The following is a 20012-nucleotide window of genomic DNA, read 5'->3' as shown; positions in this document are numbered from 1 at the left end:
AATTAGACCCCCACAAATGCAACAGTATCCATATTGGGGAAATTTATGTTTCCCCATTATGTGGGCAACATTATTTACGTTTCCTTATTCGATTATAATAAGCTTTTATTAAGTCATCTAATTATGAGAAGTTCATAAATTTTTATTAGATATGAGTTTAATATTTGGCTACTCAATACTGATTTAATTAAATTTAATGAGACTATAATAGAAAAATATATAAGGATATTATAAGTTATAGTTTTTAAGACGTCAAATCATTATACAACTTTCCTATCTATCTCATCTAGAGCGAAAGAACGCATTGAAGAATTAAGAAGAGTTAACTGAAGAAAACAATAACCCGTTCATCCAGCATCATTATTATTCAACTAAAAAGTTAGTTAATTGATGTTGCCATGGATACAAGTATTTATTATCATTATAGAATCTTTATAATCTGGCATGGCCTGATTTGATTCTAAGAATGTGTTCTTGTTCTAGGGTTCTACAGAATTAAGGATATCTAGATTAAAGATTTCTAACAATCCATTCATCAAAAAAAGAAAGTGCCTCTTCAGAAATAAATACACCTCGTCTGATATAATTTAATAACTAAAAAAAAAAAAGAAAAAAAAAGATGGGAATCAGTAGAAATAGAGCCCGTTTAGTTCGCTGATTCGAATTGAGATGTAATTTTATGTGATAATTTTTTACTGTAATAAAAAAATTAAATATAACTGTTTTTAAAATTTATTTATTATAATAAAATTCAAATTTTAAACTCGTACAGTAAACGGGATCATAGTTTATTGCAGCCCGGCCCTTTAATAACTGGGTCAATTCGTGTATAGCCAGCACCCATGACGGCGAGCTCTTAATTGAAAAAGTCTACACGGACAGGCCAATCTGAAGAACACTAGCCCATTAATACAAAGTTGAAAGAAGACCGTCAGAAAAACAAAACAAAAACAAAACAAAAAAAAAAAAACCATTTTTTTTTGTTTTTGCTGAACCATAATAATAGTGATTATAAAACTTGTTTATCATTATTGTTACTTTCCCAAGTCTTCCACACGAAAACTCTAATGTGACAACACTAAAACTAGAGTCTAAAAAAATTTGCAAACACGCATAGTTCCATTTGCTTACTAGGAGACACACCAACTTGTCGCACATTAAAATAATAATAATAAAAATAATAACAAAAAATAACCTTGCCCACCAAAGTTAACTTTCCAGGATCTGAATTGACATGCCATTGACCAGAAAGATGGGCCCAAGAGGTGGACATCCATCAATAGTTTGCGAAGAATTTGATATCATTTCATTTTTTTTAAAATTTTTTATGCCGTATAAAAGTGGGAATGGCCTTTTTAGCAAAGCACAATCAAGGGTCCATTTAGTTCGTTAATTTGAGTTTTTAATTTGAGTTGAGATGTGATTTTATGTGAGAGTTTTTTACTGTAGCGAAAAAGTTAGATGTGACTGTTTCTGAGAGTTTTTTACTGTAGCAAACTCGAATTCTAAACTCAAATCAGCGAAATGAACGAGGCACGAGTAACTCACAAATCAGTTCGGATAATCAAGAAATTGACAACAAATGACTTTGAGCTCTCTAACAAGTCACAACCAACTGTTATAACTTGTAAGCTCCATAACACGTTAGAAATAAAAACTTTGTGAGTTGTAATAATAAATCTATGTCAGATTTTCCTCCCACACGGTTTTCCAGCTACGAAATCTTTACATTTAAGCAAGAATAATCGAACAAGCCCTAAGAAATGTACTTATGAAATCAGAATCCCATTAAAAATGGGGTGAAAAAAAAAAAAGAAAAGAAAAGAAGAGAATCCCATTAAAAGGGCTCTAAGAAAAGCATAAAACGGGTCTACCTTAAGTGAAAGTGCCCAACTAGTTCTTCCCCATGAAAATGGTGGAGGCCCAAAATTGCATGTGTCTTCAGCCCAGTTAATAATCATAAATCATATGTAATCTGACAATGTGTAGGCTCAAAGTAGCACAAATTTAAGACCCGGTTTTTCTCTACTCGAGAAGACTCTTTATCGTGGCCCAGGGACCTACTAGTCCAAAAGTTGTGTATTTTTTCCCTTTTCAAATGGAAAGTGGCGGAAAATTGAAATGTTGAAACTCTTATAACAAATTATAGGGTAACTTGCATCATTGTTCGTAGAACTTTTGTATTTGGAAAAAGTTGCCTTGAACCAAATATTCTGATAATTAATATTAATATCCTGTATTTAATTAAATTTTTTTTTATATTTTTATATTTTTTTATTTGTTTACAAATCACTCCAAATTGCTAATGCCTAATGGTCATTTTTTTATGAATGGAATCAAGACATGCAATGACATAAGCCGTTTATGAGGAGGAAATTTTCAAAATTTAAAAAGATTTATCATGCCCCTAAATTTTTCGTGATTTGCTCATGCCAATAAGTTCGAGGAGTTGTTTGTCATAATATTAAGTTAGATGCAACTTGCCAAAACATGATAAATTCAGGGGCAATGGTGCAAAAAATAAAAGAAAAAGAAAAATAAATAGGCTTGTTTAGCATCACTTTCATTATTTCACATGTTTACGTTAGTTTATAAATGACTTTTATTTTTAAAAGTGAAAAGAATAGTGGAGATTTTCTTAAGCAACACTTCATTTCACTTTAATATATATGAAAAAAGAAAAGGAAAAAAAAAAAAAACTTGATTCCACTTTTTTGTTTATAAAAGCGGAAAAAAGGGAAAAAAAATGAAAAGAAAAAAGAAATTATAAATAGGAATAACCATTGCCCTGTAACTTCACTTACTTTACTAGACCACCGGTTATAACATCTCTGTTGGAAATGTTCGAGGACTCTATGCTCCTCTAGGGCTAACTAATATTTGATTAACACTAGAAGGGAAAACAATGGGACTAGAAAATAAACTTCATCTTTCAGCCCAAAAAAAAAAAAAAAAAACCCACCTCATCTCATAAACTTAAAAATAAATTTATCATAAAAAAAAAGAAAAAGTGAGAGAGAATTCCAAAGAGATAGAGAGCGCGGAAGAAGAAGAATAATCCATGCGCTCTGCGGACCGATTTACACGATGATGGAGTCTGTGCCGGTGTTTTATTCTTTTTTTTAGTTGTTCGTAGAGTAAAGGCAGTTTTTCTACCGGTATTGGTGTTAATTTTCCCTACAAATCGCTAGATCTTTGTGGACAAATAAATTTATCTGGTAATATCAAACATGTGGGGCTCCATGTCTGGTTTGGTTTACATCACGAGCAGCCTGCCAAGAATCACAAGAAGCTTCCCAAGCCCACTTCCCCCCTCCTTTTTTTTTTTCCTTTTTTTTTTTAACCCTTTTGCCCTGCGGTTTGAGTCACGCCCCAGTTGGGCATGGAGACCAGCCCCATTCTGTCAGCCTAATATTAATAATTAATAGAATCTCAGAAGTGATAACCATGCACTCCCATTTGCTTAATTAATCTGTCCTAAGCCTGTGATAATATTCGTGAACCAATGTGATTGCATTTACAGGCTTAGCATAACAGTAAATCCACACCCGCCTCTAGGCGAGGTCGAATCCCTATCCCAAATTCTAAAAAAAAAAAAAAAAAAAAAAAAAGCATCCAATAGTATTGACATAGTGATACAGTTCAGCACAAGGTAAAGACAAGGCATTTCTTTGCATAGAGATTGAGAATTGAGATTAAGAAAACTGCCATGACAGAGAGAGATAGAGAGATAAAGACGTAAAAGACAAAGCAATACCGTAGTGTATTTCATCTCTCACTATCTTGTTTGTCCGTAATATAGGCTGATAAACGCCTTCATTTACACTACTCACCGGTCACCATGCATGTCACATGCCCATCTGGGCCTCCCTCCTCATTCCTTTCCCATGTGCTTTACCTCTACCTAGAAATGTACCTCTTCCCCCCTTTTAACCAAAATAAACAAATCTTATTATTATTATTATTATTTTGGTTTGATCATTTTTTTTTTCCTTGTTTAGCAGTTTAGTACTTTTGCTGCAATTTTCTGCAACTATCAGAGTCTCTTCGAGAAAATCTATGATTAACTTCCTTTATTGAATCTCTCTACTTAAGGTTGTACAGAAACGAATTGAAAATCAAATCTGAGAACTCCAAAAGTATATATTATGATGATGATAATAAACAAGTTAAAAAAAAAAAACTTGAACAAACACTTTTCCAGATATACAGTCCCAAAAATATATATTTTTTTCTTTTTATACATTCAAAAATGCCAGATTCCTCTAAACATACTCCTGAATCTGTTTGTGGACAACTTCCTGACCAGTTTCTTGGCGTCATAAACCTCTGCCTCAGCAAGCTTCTCAACGTTCTTGAGATGCCCAGAACTCGAAATCTTCCTTCTCCCACTGTGGCTACTAGTCAACGACATAAGTATTGAAAGTAACAACTTTCTGTTGCCCGAGTTTTCCTTTTCCGGATCAAGCAATTGGAGAATCAGGCCAATGTTTCTGTCGTCCTGCGCAAATCTTTTTCTGTTTCTGGGCACCAAAACCATTCCCGACAATGCCTCAACGGCCATTTCACGAACTTCAAACGACTTGGAATCCAGAAACTTGACGAGCTCTTGCATGAACCCGGCGTCGCCCAACGCTTTCTTCGCTTCCTCCGATGTCCCCGAGAGCCTCACGGCGATTTTTAGCGCCAATTCTTGGACTGAGACTTCCCCATTTCGTAGGAAGAAGATGAGGTGATCCACAAACGAGTAATTCAGCAGAATCCCAACTAAACTATTTGAAGCGAAACACATATTTTGTATTGCTCTAAGTGCCGTTTCTCGGGTTTTCGAGCTGCAAGGCGATCGAGGCTCGATGACTCGCAACAATGCTCGAATCCCGCCTTCTTTGACGACCATTTCCCGGATTACTTCGTCCCCGAAGGTGATGTTGTTAAGCAATTCTATGGAGTTTATCTGAACAGTCTCGTCCTTGGACCGAGCAAGCTTGGTGAACGTCGAAATCGCGCCTTCTTCTGCCATGAACCGCCGCATTTCCTCGACTCCTGTGAGATTCTTCAGCACTCCGCAGGCCGGGCCGATCAATTCGGCTCGGCAGTCGGGTAAAGAGCATATCTTGAGCAGCGCCGTGACTCCTCCGTGGGCCGAAACCGACCAGGCGTTGTCGGAATTCTCGGTGAGTTTCATCAAACACCTGGCGGACGCTTCCTTCCCGGGCTCATTCCCGCTCTCCAGAACCCGAACCAACGGCGCGATTGCCCCCGCTCCGATCAAAACATTCTTGCACGAATCGAAACCGGCGATCACCGACATCACCTTCGCCGATCCTTCCTGGATTTCCGTCTCCGGCGAATCGAGAAAGTTCGCGATAACGTTAACGACGTCCCCGAGCTCGGCAATAGCGTTGACGTACTTCTCGTCCTCGGTCACAGCCAAATGCAGATTCATCAAAGCCTGTCGCTTCATCTCCGAATCTCCAATCTTCATCCTCGTCACCAAATCCCTGACGTAAAACCTCATATCCTCCCTGCAAGCTCCGAAGTTCGGCCGCGAGACGACGAGCGCGAATCCGACGGTCAAAATCCCGGCGTCGTAGATTTCCGAGAGCCTCTTGGAGTGGGCATCGAATTTCGACGAAATCACGTCCAAATCGCTCTGCATCAGAAGCTTCCCACTGTAGGAGAAATCCACGCAGCGACGGGCGAGATCGTAGCACTCTGTGATCGTCACCATGAGGTTGAGAACGAGCTCTCTGATCACCGGATTGTCATCGGAGTCGCAATTCTCGACGGCGATGAGGCCGCCGTTCAGGTCCTCGAGCTTGCTCCGAATCGATTGCCATTTGGCGGCGAAGACTTTGATGGAATGGGAAAGCGATATCAACGACGATAAGAATTCTATGGTTTGCCGGAGACTGGAATGTCGTTTCTCTTGTTCTTCTACTTCTCCTCCCATAGTTGTCGTTTTCTCACTGAATATTTAGACGCAAACCCATTATTATTTTCCGGCCGATTGAGAATTTACCCAGAAAACATTGGGGAACAGAATGGAATCTGAGGTTGTGATCTTTTCTTATCAAGAACAGGAGGAAGGTTTTTTCTTTTCTTTTCTTTTCTCTTCTCTTATTCTGACATGGGTTTTCTCTGTACTTATCCACAGTATTGGATTTTTATTATTAATTTACATGAATGCCCTTACCAGAGTCAACTGTATTAGTAAAGGGTCAATTTTACCACAGTCCAGTTAGGAGGGGTATCACTGTCATTTGAATATGTGAAAAGGGCCGTTGGGACTTGGGACTCGGGAGTTGCAAACGTATTTAAGGAAGGGCTAGGATGAGAGTGCAAAAAAAAAAAAAAAAAAAAGGAAGGGGTATGCTGTAATTTTTTATTTTTTTTTAGATTGTGTAATTTTTTCATTCCATTTTGCGTTTTTTGTGTTAAAAAATTTTCAAGTTTTATCCACTTTTCAAGTTGTGAATAAAGAAATGGCATACTATTTAGTGAATAAAACGGAAAAACAGAAGTGTTATTAAAACTTAAAAGCAATGCTAACATTGTTTAATGAGTATACACTATTTTTTTAATGCAACTTTGGAGTGGAAGTTATTAATTAGTTTGCTCGTTTGTCATGCTATTGGTTTGTTCAGTCAGCAACTTTTCTCCTCCAATTACTGATCCAAAAAAGAAACAAAATCTTGTTAAATTGTCCGTTTATACGGGGAAATACTATTTTTTTTTTTTTTTGCATTTATTATATATATATCTTTTATTATTAAGAGAACAATTTTTTATAAAAGTGGAAATTTCAGTCTTCTTAAAAAAGTTGGATGGCCAATTGAATTTGGCCAGGCTCATTTATGAAGAGTAACGTGTTGGAATTTAGCACTTGTACTTTAGGGGGAAAAGGGCATAAAAGAAAAGGGCATTTTGGTTAATTTAAACTTTTCGTATTTCTCAAGGTAATGACTAATGAGACTGAAAATAATTGAGTGAGTGTTTGGCTTTTGCTCAAATGCAAGGTTCATTAGAACCTTTTTTTTTTTTTTTAAAAAGTTTGACATAATAATATATGCTTTGTAGTGTGGTCGATATCGTGAAAAGAACAACATCCATATTAGGACAAACAACTCACATTTATCTTGCCCCTAGATGAATGTTTAACTGCATGAAACAGTGAAGGCTTTTCTCAATTCTATAATTTGCAATAGACTTTTTTGTTTTTTGTTTTGTTTTTTTTCTGGAATTCGCAAGAGACGGATTACTTCTCACAAGAACCGGAGAGAGAGAGAGATGGAAGGGGAAACATATTCCAGTTGTTAATTACATCTATAGTTCACCTCTTTAGGTTTTTTTTTTTTTTTTCCCCCTTTTTTTTTTTTTTTTTTTTTTTTTTTTTTTTTTTTTACTTGTAGCTGTTTTTTATTTTTGATCCATTCAATTATAGATGATGAAATTATATATATGTATATATATACATACATATATATACATATATAACAACATGATAGTAGAAAGAGGAGGGATTATCACTCCATGACTCTCTCATCTATCAGAGGTCCGATTATTTGGGTTCGTAATCAGTTTTCTAAAATAGTTTAGTTTTGTGTTGATGTCCGTGGATTTTTGGATTTATTGACGAGAGCGTCCATTCTACCTATAATCTTCATATATTTTGAAAGTAAAAAAAATAAAATAATAATAATAATAATAATAATAATAATAATAATGACAAATTTTATAAATTCCTTATAAATTTTGTCACTCGTGTCAATATACCTTTTAAATTTTAAAATATATCTGTTAAGTCCTTCAAAATATGATATATCTCTAACTTTTTCTCTTCATCTTGATTCTATCAATTTTTTAAACGAAAATATTGATATGACCATTAAATTGCTAATTAGTTATAATATTTGAGGTTTGTTGAATGTCTTTCCCTTTAAAAATATTTGTTAGGCAACAATCCTCAAAACATTAGTTGAATAGAGACAATAAAGAAGGTAAAATGAAGAGAGAATCTATTTAAGGTGATGGTTCCCTTTTTTCATTGGAATAGGTTTATTAAATTATTAGGTTTCTTAATATAGATGATAGGTTCTTTCTTAAATTTTGTACTACATGTTTGTGTTTGTTTTGTTAGGATGAAGATTTTTTTCTTAAGGTTTGTTAAGTTAATAGGTTTCTTAAGGTTTGTGTTGAATACTTAAAAAAAAGATAAGAAAAAGACGTGAGTGTATTTAGATTTTAAAATGCTATATATGTATAAATTATAAATGTGTTTTATGTCGAATACTTCTATCTAGATTAAATAATATAAGTTAAGAAAAAAACTAACAAAACCTATTACATTATACAGATTTGCTCATTTTTTTCCTCTTTATTGTCTCTAATCAACTAATGTTTTGAGAATTGGTACTTAACTAATACTTTTGGAGGGGAAGTCATTCAATAAACCCTAAATATTATGACTATTTAGCAATTTAATGATCATATCAACATTTATATTTAAAAAATTGATAGAATCAAGATGAAGGCCAAGAAAAGTTGGAGACATATAATATTTCGGGGAGCACAATGGGACCATTTTAAAATTCAAGGGGCATATTGACACTAGTGACAAAATTTAAGGGGCGTTTATAAGCATATCTGTTAAAAAAACTTAACGAAATTATAATCAATGAGCATACATTGATATAAGCAACAAAGTTCAGGGAGCATAACATATACATTTTAAAATTCAGGAGGCGTGTTGATATAAGTTTAGGGTGAACTTATAAAATTTATCCTAACAATAATTTAAGACGTGAAACTACTAATTATATTCACGTGTCAACCTAATTTCATTCACCCACGTATAAAAGTGATCAAAGATCGATGCGTTGTCTTCAAGACTTTGGGGCTTGTTGCGAAAGTTCCTATGCTTGGGAACTTTATTAACACTTTAACTCTTACTTTACATGAACTTTTTACTTTGTAGGAAGTCACTCAGATACTAATCTCCAAGGTTTTCTTTACTTCAGCAAGTGCTGTTTAAAAAGGCTATTAATTGAGTTGCTTAGTAGAAGAAGCAAGAGCAAAACTAAAAGGAAGAGACAAAAACAGTGATATTAGTATCTTAAGTGAGAAAACTCAAGTTCATATGGACCACTCCAGTAATAAGAACTCTATACTTTTATTAGGTGAAAAGGAGAGGCAAACAAAAAAAAAAAAAAAAAAAAGTAGCTTTCGATGCCCTTAGCATGGAGATAACATGGCTCCCACCCACCATGTGAAGCCCTTTTTATTAGATGCCTTGATCCAGCAGTCACCTTTTGCGTATAGGAAGTGGGGTGAATTTCCAATATATACCACTCAAAAAGGGGGCAAAACGGAAAAAAAAAAAATTTCTTTTTTTTTTTTAATGGCGACGTGGAAAAAAAAAAAAAAAAAAATTAAGCCATAAGCAAGCTAGCCTTCCCTTACCAGGAAAATCTTAAAAGGGGAATATTGAAAGCTATTGACAGATTGATCCCACTATTCCTACCTTCAATATGTAAAGAATTAGAGGATGATATTATCACGGTCAAGAGCTTATTGTATAAATATCGTTAAAACAAAAGCATTACACATGCTAAAACCGCAGATAATGACAAATTAATGAGATGAGAAAGAAAGAAAATGAACGGCTCATATGACATTATTAGTTGCGTCTCAAACTGTCTTATTAGAAGACGAAGTGCCCATTATTCTGCCACTCACGGATTCTCATTCTGTTATGTTATCTTTTTTTCTGTTGGATCAGAGTATGCTTTGGATTTGAACACCAACCGTTTAAGGATGATTTGGTTTTAATTATTCTTAAAGTGAGTTAGTAAACTTTTGGTTTGTTCCGGCTTTTTTTTTTTTTCACTTGGGAAAGGTCGGCGCTAATTCTTTTTCTTTGTCCTCTTTAAAAGTTTTAATGAATATATATGTTCAGTTATAAATATTCCATAGGCCTCACTGCTTTTGCCGACTTATCCTCCATCAGAAAAACGATTTGTTGCATAACAGATACATCGCACAACTGTGTTGTTCATCTATACTAATCAGTACTCCGTGTATAATTAGATCTGCACATGGCCTCAAATACTCATGGTTGGAGACTACACATTATTTACACGTTTTACCACGTGTGTATGCACACATTCACTTTATGAGAAATAATTTATTATCGGGATTTTTTTTTAGAGCTAAGTGAGAGATTTGAACTTTAGACATCTCGACATTATAAGTGTTAAGTTATGGAGTCTAATTATCATCACGTAACATAAGAAGTACGTAAAAGTTTCCTTCTTAGAGGATCAGGGTGGAAAACCTAAATTTTACTAAGAATATGTTTCATTTAAGGTACTTTAGGCATTTTATATTTGTAATTTGGGTTGCCCTATTTTTTTTTTTTTAATGAATAGGGACACCATCGTTAGGATTAATTAAAAAGGTGTGTGATTTTCTTTATGAAAATGCAAAAAGATTGAGAGGTGTGCAATTTTCTCTCGTAAGCTTTTTGATCATTATAGCGACTAACAGAAGATATAGTCTAACATTAAAATGAACCTCTGTAAATCTCACACGTTCAAGTTCGTTTATTTAATTTCTTTAATTATTTTATTACTCTCAATAAAATGTAAAATTAACTAAGCAGTATAATTTTTAATAACAAACATCGGTGCGAATTCACCACCAGACTATATCTGCAACCACAAATATTATTGAAGTTTGATGAGTAGTAATTAATTGAATATTATTTTTGTAATAGTGATATCTGAAGTTATATCCTGAACAATTATGTTTTTGGCAACACATTTAGGATGATGAGCTTGTAATAATGACGACTAATAATTTGCTCATTTGTTGAGCAGATTGATATTTGCAAATTTTTTTTATTGTTGGGCACATATAGATCAGGGTCACTGTGGAGCTAATATTATGGGTAACCTCCTAAAGATGAGTCTATATATATGCTTTGTTGGTTTGTTATATTAATGCTTATGAAGAGGTGTTAGGTACAAAACGCCATTTGTATGCAAAGGCAAGAAAGTGATGGCTGGGGACACCTTTGAGTGTAGAAGAAGGGATATTCATGAATGCAGATCAATAACAGTACTTACTATGAAACTTAGCTTTGAAGAGATCAAAACTACATGATATGGCAATACTTCGTCTTGATTCATTCCAAAGAGGGTTGGCCAATATGACCCTAAATGAAACAAAATTATAAGACAGAATATAATAACATATAAAAACATTGTAATATATATGATGCAGTCTTGTGTTTGTCTGTCACAAGTAGGTGGCGGTCAAAATGATCCGAGACTTCAAAGTTAGTTCAAAACGTTATGACTCATGATAAGCAAGTTTCTTATATATATGTGCAGTGTTGAGAGAGTCATATTCATATTGCCCGTCCCATAATATATACAACGATATTGAATTAGTTCCGATATATGACAAATTTGTTGAACATATAGTAGCTTAAACTTGATTCGTTCACGTTGGATTTGCAAATCTAGATGCTGTGTGCACATGGATCATAGAAGTGATGTTTCAAAAGCCTGGCAGTCACGGTTTCGTTGTCTTTATCTCTGATACGCAACTCTCCTAAAACACTTTTGCTCTCCAATTGATATCTGTTTTTGACTAGACCTCACTAAAAGGAGACAAAGTAACAAACGCAGTAGAGATCCCATGCATGTATATATTTCGGAGTTATCTGATGTGTTACGTGTACTTCAAGTCAATGAAATTAAAACGTTGAAGGTAAACAAAAATCAGAACAATATATTTATTTATTCGATGCCCATTTTTCATGCTTTTAGATGGATCTATTTACAAAATATATATTTTTATTTATTTATTTTTTTGCTAGTTACAAAAGGAGATTATTGGTGTCATTCCCACCAACTTTTCCTGCATTTATAGAAGAAATTATAAGGACACATCGACTCGATTCTACTAAAAGGATGAACTCAATTTCTATGGATACCCAACACCGTAGAGCCTATTAACCAAGTAAGACCTTCTATATTGAGATTGCCAAGAGTCGAACCTTAGAACAGCATCGGAGAAGAACAATAAAAGACATGTGGTTTCAAAACATTCTACTTTTTGCTGAATTCCAAGAAATTCTACTAATTGTATCTTTGGTTTTACAACTTATTTGGAAGAAAATAATTGTGCCCAAACGACTGAATATGGTTATTATTAGCTAGGAATTCGAAATATGCCACGGCTTTTCTCTTAGACATGATCATGATTTAATAGGGTTGTTCTGGGATTAGGCACAAGTGTGTTAATTTGTTTCTATAGAAGCGTGATAGAAAGTACCCGAGAAGTCTTGATGGTGAAGACTAATTATCTCACCAAACCAACCATAAAGTTATTATAACAACTTCATAAAGGCTTGAAAAATGAGAGAATTTTTTCAAGTAAAATTATGGCCAAAGTTTAGATCCTAGGACCCCACAAAATCTTATAATTATTATTGTAATATGATTAAACCTCCTCCAAACTTCTCAATCAAAGACTAAATCAAAAGCACCTGATTAAACCGAAAATAAATAAAAGCGCCATTTGTTCATATCTTTCATAATTGTTGTTTTAGTTCTCATATTGGAAAATGATGGTAGTAAAGCACAGATATTGACACTCCAAACCCGACTAACAAAGCCAACACCACACTTTTTTTTCCTTCATATAATGAAACCCTAATTATAAGCATAGAGGAGCGACACATAATCAGATAATATCAAATCAAAGACAATGCGTTGATCCCGCGTGGCATATAGATTCCTCATTAAGTAGCTTGCTCATATATCGTGCCCATCATAGTGAGACTAACTCGAATCCAATTGAACGCATACTAGGACACGGCATCCTAAGCGAACACGTATATACTGAAGGGACCAAAACCTCTCTTTAATGGGTCAGCATGCAGTACTTCCACACCTCTTTGCACGCATGATTTGGAAATATTGTATTTGACACACAATTGACAAATCGACATGCATGTTGCACGCTTCAGGCTCAGCCTAATATGGGTGCTAGGCCCGTTTAGTTCGCTGATTCGAATTTTTAATTCGAGTTAAGATGTGACTTTATGTAAGAGCTTTTTATTGTAATAAAAAAGTAAGATGTGACTGTTTCTAATAATTTTTTACTGTAATAAAACTTAAATTTTAAACTCGAATCGGTGAAATAAACGGACCGTAACGTACAGATTCCTTGGTGTGTACAAATCTCGAACACAGATCAGCAGACCAGACCAGCCTAACTATGCATTTGCCAGCAGTGTGGCGTGGCCCATCAGAAATCACATGTGGACTAAGGGCCCATCAAAATCTTAAGCGGAAACTCAGATAGACACAAGAAAATTGTTTGTTATTTCTTTTTCGCAGGAGTAGTAACTATTTTCCCGTCCCAAAAAAAAAAAGTAGTAACTATTTTTGTTTAAAAAAAAAGAGTAGTAGTAACTACTTTTTGTTAATAAAAAAAAAACGTAATAGTAGTAAATAACATATATTTAAACGGGTTTTAAGTAAACAACAAATTTTTTAAACGATTGTATTTACCAATAAAATATTTACTTCAATCATCACATAAATATGTTATTTACTTGTTTGCCTCTTTATCGCGAAAGCGGGAAAGAAAAAAAAAACCACATATGGAAATATAATTTAGAAGGGAAATGACTCGGAACAAATCATGTTACGAATTGTGATGACATATTTTATTTTGTTCGTACTTATTAAGACAGCAAGATGGAGTACGACCAAATTTAAGTTCATATCTTAAGGAAAAATTAAAGAAATCTATTAACAAAGTACTCAATCGGCCTAAGTATTCAACTTAGTTAGTGTAAATAATTAATGTGATAATACCCAAAACACTCCTTAAGTTTTATTTAAATATCATTTTATTCATCTTATTATGCAAATATCCAAAAAACTCTCTATATTTACAAAAACAAACTCAAAATACCCCGAAAGCGATTAAATTTTAAAAATATCAAGATTGTCTTTTCCCATCTTTACTAAATGCTATTTTAGATATGATTTAAATGAAAAATTAAATTAAAGATTTAAAAGTGTTCAAGCAAATATTCCAATCAATCAAATATATTTTCAATTACTTTAAGAGTTTTTATCTTTTAAGATTGATTTTATTTAATATTTTAATTTAATGTGTTAAACTTTAATTAATATAGATTGAGAAAGGTAATCTCAGTATTTTTAAGAATTTAATTGCTTAATGGGTATTTTGAGTCTGATTTTAAAAATATATGGAGCATTTTGGGCATTTATATAATGAAACTAAGAGGCAAAAATCATATTTAAACAAAACATAGGGATGTTTTTGAGTATTTTCTTATATGATTTGACTTGAAAAGAATATTCCTTTTCTTTTCTTTTTCGTTTTATTTTTGGGAGTGAATCCAATCAATGAGAAGATTCAACAAAACAAAAGCGTTATACAAACAGACAACTTATTTTTCAACAACCTGATCAGCTTTATCCAAGGAAACTCAAGAGTAGTAATCCAGCCACAAGCATTTACATCCCACATCTCAAAAGATAAAAGTGGACCCTCTATTATTTCTCTCTTTTGCCTTGGCTTTCTCCTAAAATATTGCATTTTAATTTGCACAACCACGCCAATTATATGGGTCCAGCTTCAGTACGTCTTCTATAATCTGTATGCACGGCCATTTAATCCTTTGGTGATCACCAAAACTAGGCTTAAAGACACATAGACCCTCTTGTTGAACTTCCTTTTCCATTTTTGTCCCTCCTTCAAGGCCATCCATAGCAAAGTCGATCACTACTTTCTCTCTCTTCAGTCATGTTAGAGGGCAAAGCAGTCGTTGGCGAGACTGACATGCTGCAAGCGATGCAGGAAGACGCGCTTCACTTGGCTGCGAAGGCGCTCGACGTATTTGATGTCAATGAGACTACTAATATAGCCCACTTAATTAAGAAGGTGAGTGAATTATGTTGCACTTACAGTATTACTATTATTTTTTCAAGGATTAGGCAGGCCCCTTTAAATTTTCATTTTTCACCTCTTCTTCTATGTAGTAGTGTTGAGTTGTTTTCCTTGTGATGGCAGGATTTTGATGAGGCGTACGGACATGGGTGGCAATGCATAGTGGGAACGGATTTCGGGTCCTTTGTGACGCACCGCCAGGGCTTTTTCATCTACTTCTGCGTTGGCAGCCTCGCATTCTTGCTCTTCAGGGTCGCAGTTAATTCAGAAGCGGATGCCATCTTGCACCCTGCCATTGAGGCTGTGAATACATAAAGCTGTGTTTGTATCTTTATTTAGCTTGTTTATTGTTGTCATGGTTCGTCATTGAAAAACGGATAATCTAAAGAACGAATTCCGAGTAGCAATTTCCCATCTTTCTTCCCTTTTCACCTTCCATCTTATTCAGTTGTATTAAGGCTTCAAATCATAATTCCAGTGTCTTTATGTGGAAAGGTTTGCTATCTGCATAAGAATTTGGTAACAAAATCTGCTATTATGAACTGGTGAGATAATAACTAGCACTTCACAGAAAAGGGTCCTAGACACAAAAATTGTGCTGGAAAATTGGGGAAATGGTAAAAAGAAACTTGGAACTACATATGCCAAAGCCCATGATGATTAATCTGCCACATTAGTTTAGTTTAATGCTGATTAACGAAATATTAATTTGGTCTATGCTTTTTCGTGAAACCAAAACTAATCAAGTTACCATGACAAAGGTACCTCAATACCAATAACCATTTCCAAGTTCAAATTCAAGTTGTCACAGAAAAATCTAGAAGCATTTGTGTGCCAGTGTGTCTCAGAGAGAGAGAGAGAGAGAGAGAGAGAATACCATGCGTTTTAGAAACTTCAGAGGGTGAGAACAAAAGGAGGAGCATCCCTTCTGGGCCCAGCAACAGAACGGTAGACATAAACTTTGTTAGCCTGGCTATCTTCACTCCCTTCTTCCTTGATTACTTCAACATTCAGCCGAGGCATCTCTCTGGCCAACAGGCGACATCCGTTCATTGTGACATTGCAGGCTGACATCCACAGTGACCTCATAGATTCATACTTCTCTAAGCCCGAAAGCAAAGCCACATTCCCAAATGGGCAGTCCCTAATCTCAAGTTTCCTCAACTTTGGACAACCATTCAGCACACACTGCATCCCCCAATCACTGCTACCCGCGAAGGCCACTGAAAGTGTTTCCAAATTCTTGGCATACTTTCCAATATACTCGAACGTTAAGTCAGTCAACAAACCTGAAACCGCAAGCCTCTGGAGCTGAGTGCAGGTCTTCACCACTGCACCAAAGGCCTCATCCATAGGCTCATTTGTTAAGTAATCCGGTTGGCCAGGGTCCATTATGCAGAGACGGAAGTGGGTAAAATCAGGACAGTTCTTCACAATGGTTGCCACCGCGGCATTAGTCATCTGCCGGCAAAAGAAGAGAACGTAATGAAGCCTCCGGCAGCCATAAGAGACTGCAAGAAATCCTGATTCTGTCACTCCATGGATGATCTCCTGATCAAAAGGATCATAAGGAAAAACACGGAGCTCCTCAAGTAAAGGACAGTGTGATCCAACTGCCTCTAGACCTTTGTCTTCCACTGTGTCAAGAACCTGTATCGAGAGATTGCCATAAAACCACAATATCAGCTTAATTTACTATCATTGCCACACTACAAATAATTGAGTAATGGACTATGAGATGGAAGTGAAATGAACTCATAAGATATGAAATTCAGAATCTACCCAAAGGCGCCGAAGACGTGGACAATGAACCAGAAGACTTGCAAATTCACCACTCCCCAAAGCCGCATAGCTCAAATTGAGGAAAGTTAAATTTGTGCATGCAGGATATAGAACTGGGAGATACAAGGCTTTAGCTTCCCACAAACCTGAGAGTGTGTGTAGATTCTTGCAATTGCTGAAGGCATTTTCAAGCTCCGAATGCTGATTGGCAGTGAGCTCTTGCGTGAAAGTTCCACTACCAAGCTCCACTAGTTGAGGAGCATGACTGATCAGCTTCTGTAATTGCTCCAAGTTTATACTTTTGTTAACCTTCAAGACTTTGAACGATTTGCACCTACTAACAAGTCTCTCAAGACAATCAAAGTTGACTTCACTGTTAAGGTTGGCAAAGTTTAGTATTTCCAGTGATGTGAAGTTCTCTGGGAAGCAACTCAACCAGCTGCCACTTCTGTCTTCCACGTCATTCTCCTGTATGTCTAGCTCAACCAAATTCCTGTACCAAAATTTTTGTCCTTTGGTTTTTAGTTTTAAACAGAAAATTTCAAATTTCTCATAAGAGAAAACACAATAATATCAAAAAGATTTAAACTGTGATTCAAACCACTGAAACAAGCGCACCGTTATTTTCCTTATGTCCTAAGTGTAGGATTGGGTTTATTCCTAATGAACTTAATGACACATGTATTGTTTCATCATCACTGCCAGGTAGAATTGATTTTAATGTTTTTGTACTTTTAGATCAGATTTTATTATGCACTTTTTATTAAAGAAATTGTAATTATATGTATTCTTACTCCGTACGTGTGTATTATGATTGTATTGTATGAAATAAATGTTAGAATTTTCGTTTGAGGGTGTCAATCAATCATCAAGGATAGATAACTCCTTTAAAAGCTTCCAATAATTAGCTTAAACGTCACGTCAAAGAAAATGAACTGTGAAACTGTGAAAGGATATTGTATGCAAAGTAGAAGCATACCGTTATAATCTTGCATTAACCAAATGCTATGACTGCTTTTTTTTTTCACCTTTTTAAGTAACTTAAACCTAATAAACTATGTGGCATTATATATGAACTGACCCGTAGATATTATTGGAGGAACATGAAGATGTTGGATTAAATGTGAACCGATCGGCTTATCAGATATTATTAGATAAATATGAAAAAAGAAAATACAGGAGTCGAATAAAATAAAACAAAAAAAAAATTACGGAGAATTGGCAGAACCCTTAATCTGAAAAATACCGATGACATTTGAGATGAGAATTTTTAGATTTCTTTCAGTGTTTATCAATGCCTAATTATGTACTTCTCAAGTTGTAATTTTTCTCAATCGAGATGAGTAAATTATAAGTACTGCTAATATTTCTGAGATCTCAAACCTTAACATCACTTTGATTACAAATGGAGTCAACAAATTAAGACAATGAGAGAGAGAAAGAGAGAGGAGCACTAACTTGCAATGAGTGGCAATGGCGGCGATCCCATCGGTGCTGAAGCCATCACAGCTGAGAAGCGAAATGGCTCTGAAATTAGGGAAATAACTCGCGAGAAACTCCAAGCTCTCATCAGAAACGGTCATCCTCTTGAGCCGTAGCTCCTCTAGAAAGGGATACTTGTCAGCGAAAGCCGCCAGCCAGGCGTGGACATCGGCGCCCCAATTCGGTGGCACCAGGTTGAAGTCGGAGAACCGCGGCTTCCCCTTGAGCGTCACGCTCCGGATGTTCGGGAACCGCCGCGTGACGATCTCCGGCGACACCGAGTAGCAGTTTCCGATGAAGACGCGGGCCCGCGACCACCGCTCCGCGTTGAACCAGTCCTTGCACACCAGCGACGCTGCGCTCCTGTCCTTGTGCGACTTTATCATCCCCACCACTCTCTCCAACACCTCGTCCGGAAAAGTCCCCGCAGCTTCCTTCTTCCTCTTGGCCTCCTTCATTGGAGATTTTGTCAACCTTAATTCTTCATCCCAGAATTTGCTTCTTCAGCTGTTGGGAAGAGCAAACAATGAGAGAAAATTGGAAAAGATTCGAATTTTACTATGAACTCTGTCGCACATTCACAGAGAGAAGTGAGGAAAGTTTGGAGACAAAGAAGACAAGCTTAGAGTAGCCAACCGTAGTAGAGGAAAAGGTGAGCTGATGGGAAATTAGTGATGATTTGAGTTGTTAATTGTATTTTTATGTATTGATTAAAATATTGATGATGGTAGATTAATAAGTTTTTAGATGTTTTTAGTCCCATTTTTTGCTTATTTGAGTTTAGAATATAAATTTTATTATAATAAAAAAATTTTAAAAATAATCACATTTAATTTTTTTATTATAATAAAAAAATTTTACATAATATTATATTTTAACTCAAATTAAAAATTTAAATTAGCGAAACAAACGGGCTAAGCTTGTCTGTTCACATCAGATTGGGTCAATTGATATGTGCATGGCAAGCTCAGTGGAGCCCAACAAGAGCCCAGAAGATTGTAGCCCCCCCAATACCTAACGTGTTCTTGGTGCGCATTGCGCATCAACCTTTTTCACCAGGGAAAAGCAAATTGTACATGAAAAAAAACAGTACGTATATAATGTAGGTGAGAAAATTTGAGAGTAAATTGAGAGAAAGAGATGACCCTTTTTTTTTTTTTTTTTTTTTTTTTTGTGTTGGTATGATTTCTCCTAATCACTTTGTACTGAAACTTGGAAGAGATAAGAATTGCGTTCCTTCGAAATTTGTGAAATCTCATATCCAATTTATTCTCTTTTTTTTTTCTTTATTACCAAACAATGACGGGATCTAAATTTTTTTTGTTTTTTTTTTACTAATTCTCTGACCCTTTTTTCTTTTGGGGTTTTTCTTCCTACCAAATAAGCTATTAAAGTTGAGTGCAAATTAACACCTTAATATGTGTTTGAGAAAAGAATTGTTCTTGTGTGATGGGATAGAAGAATTCATTATCAGAAGTATACGATATAACAAACTTGAACATTGATTGTGATTTGTGTGAGAGAATAAAATTGGAATTGTAAAATAAAGGACTCTTTTAGAATATGTTTCAAAATAATTTTGTTTTTTTTTTTTGTATAAAAATAAAAAATAATAACGTTTTTAATTTTAGTCAGAAATTATTTTTTAAAATACGATTGATAGTTTTATTGAGAGATTATTTTCAGTATAAGAAAAAATTAAAACTCTATTTACTTAAACATTTTTAATAGCATCTAATAGTATT

The 20012-nt window shown here is 35.0% G+C and overlaps 3 protein-coding genes across 3 annotated transcripts; 1 reads left to right on the top strand and 2 right to left on the bottom strand.

Moving 5' to 3' along the window:
• Positions 1-4125: 4125 nt before the first annotated feature.
• Positions 4126-6253, bottom strand: LOC21386335 (vacuolar protein 8). The gene has a single exon (XM_010089610.2). It carries the CDS (start codon positions 5951-5953, stop codon positions 4247-4249), a length of 1707 nt encoding a protein of 568 aa, XP_010087912.1. The 5' UTR covers positions 5954-6253; the 3' UTR covers positions 4126-4246.
• An 8166-nt stretch (positions 6254-14419) lies between these two features.
• LOC21386334 (dynein light chain 1, cytoplasmic) lies at positions 14420-15483 on the top strand. The gene is made up of 2 exons (XM_010089609.2): positions 14420-14997; positions 15127-15483. The coding sequence occupies exons 1-2, from the start codon at positions 14860-14862 to the stop codon at positions 15316-15318; spliced, it is 330 nt and encodes a 109-aa protein (XP_010087911.1). The 5' UTR covers positions 14420-14859; the 3' UTR covers positions 15319-15483.
• LOC21386333 (protein TRANSPORT INHIBITOR RESPONSE 1) lies at positions 15430-18889 on the bottom strand. Its single transcript, XM_010089608.2, has 4 exons — positions 18244-18889; positions 16786-17278; positions 15881-16653; positions 15430-15507 (listed from the first exon to the last, which is right to left on the bottom strand). The coding sequence occupies exons 1-3, from the start codon at positions 18723-18725 to the stop codon at positions 15898-15900; spliced, it is 1731 nt and encodes a 576-aa protein (XP_010087910.1). The 5' UTR covers positions 18726-18889; the 3' UTR covers positions 15430-15507; positions 15881-15897.
• Positions 18890-20012: the final 1123 nt, after the last annotated feature.

The sequence above is a fragment of the Morus notabilis genome, unplaced genomic scaffold (assembly GCF_000414095.1).
Source record: "Morus notabilis unplaced genomic scaffold, ASM41409v2 Scaffold1089, whole genome shotgun sequence".
Lineage (NCBI taxonomy): Eukaryota > Viridiplantae > Streptophyta > Magnoliopsida > Rosales > Moraceae > Morus > Morus notabilis.
Note: the sequence above shows the minus strand (reverse complement) of the source record. Positions and strands in the feature narration are given on the sequence as shown.

What these genes read in the sequence shown, in the direction of transcription:
- LOC21386335 (XM_010089610.2), bottom strand. Translation starts at nt 5,953, where the DNA reads ATGGGAGGAGAAGTAGAAGAACAAGAGAAACGACATTCCAGTCTCCGG.
- LOC21386333 (XM_010089608.2), bottom strand. Translation starts at nt 18,725, where the DNA reads ATGAAGGAGGCCAAGAGGAAGAAGGAAGCTGCGGGGACTTTTCCGGAC. An exon ending in GCCATTGCCACTCATTGCAA is followed by an intron (nt 17,279 to 18,243) that starts GTTAGTGCTCCT and finishes ATTTTGGTACAG; the next exon opens with GAATTTGGTTGAGCTAGACA. An exon ending in CACGTCTTCGGCGCCTTTGG is followed by an intron (nt 16,654 to 16,785) that starts GTAGATTCTGAA and finishes CTCTCGATACAG; the next exon opens with GTTCTTGACACAGTGGAAGA.
- LOC21386334 (XM_010089609.2), top strand. Translation starts at nt 14,860, where the DNA reads ATGTTAGAGGGCAAAGCAGTCGTTGGCGAGACTGACATGCTGCAAGCG. An exon ending in TAGCCCACTTAATTAAGAAG is followed by an intron (nt 14,998 to 15,126) that starts GTGAGTGAATTA and finishes TTGTGATGGCAG; the next exon opens with GATTTTGATGAGGCGTACGG.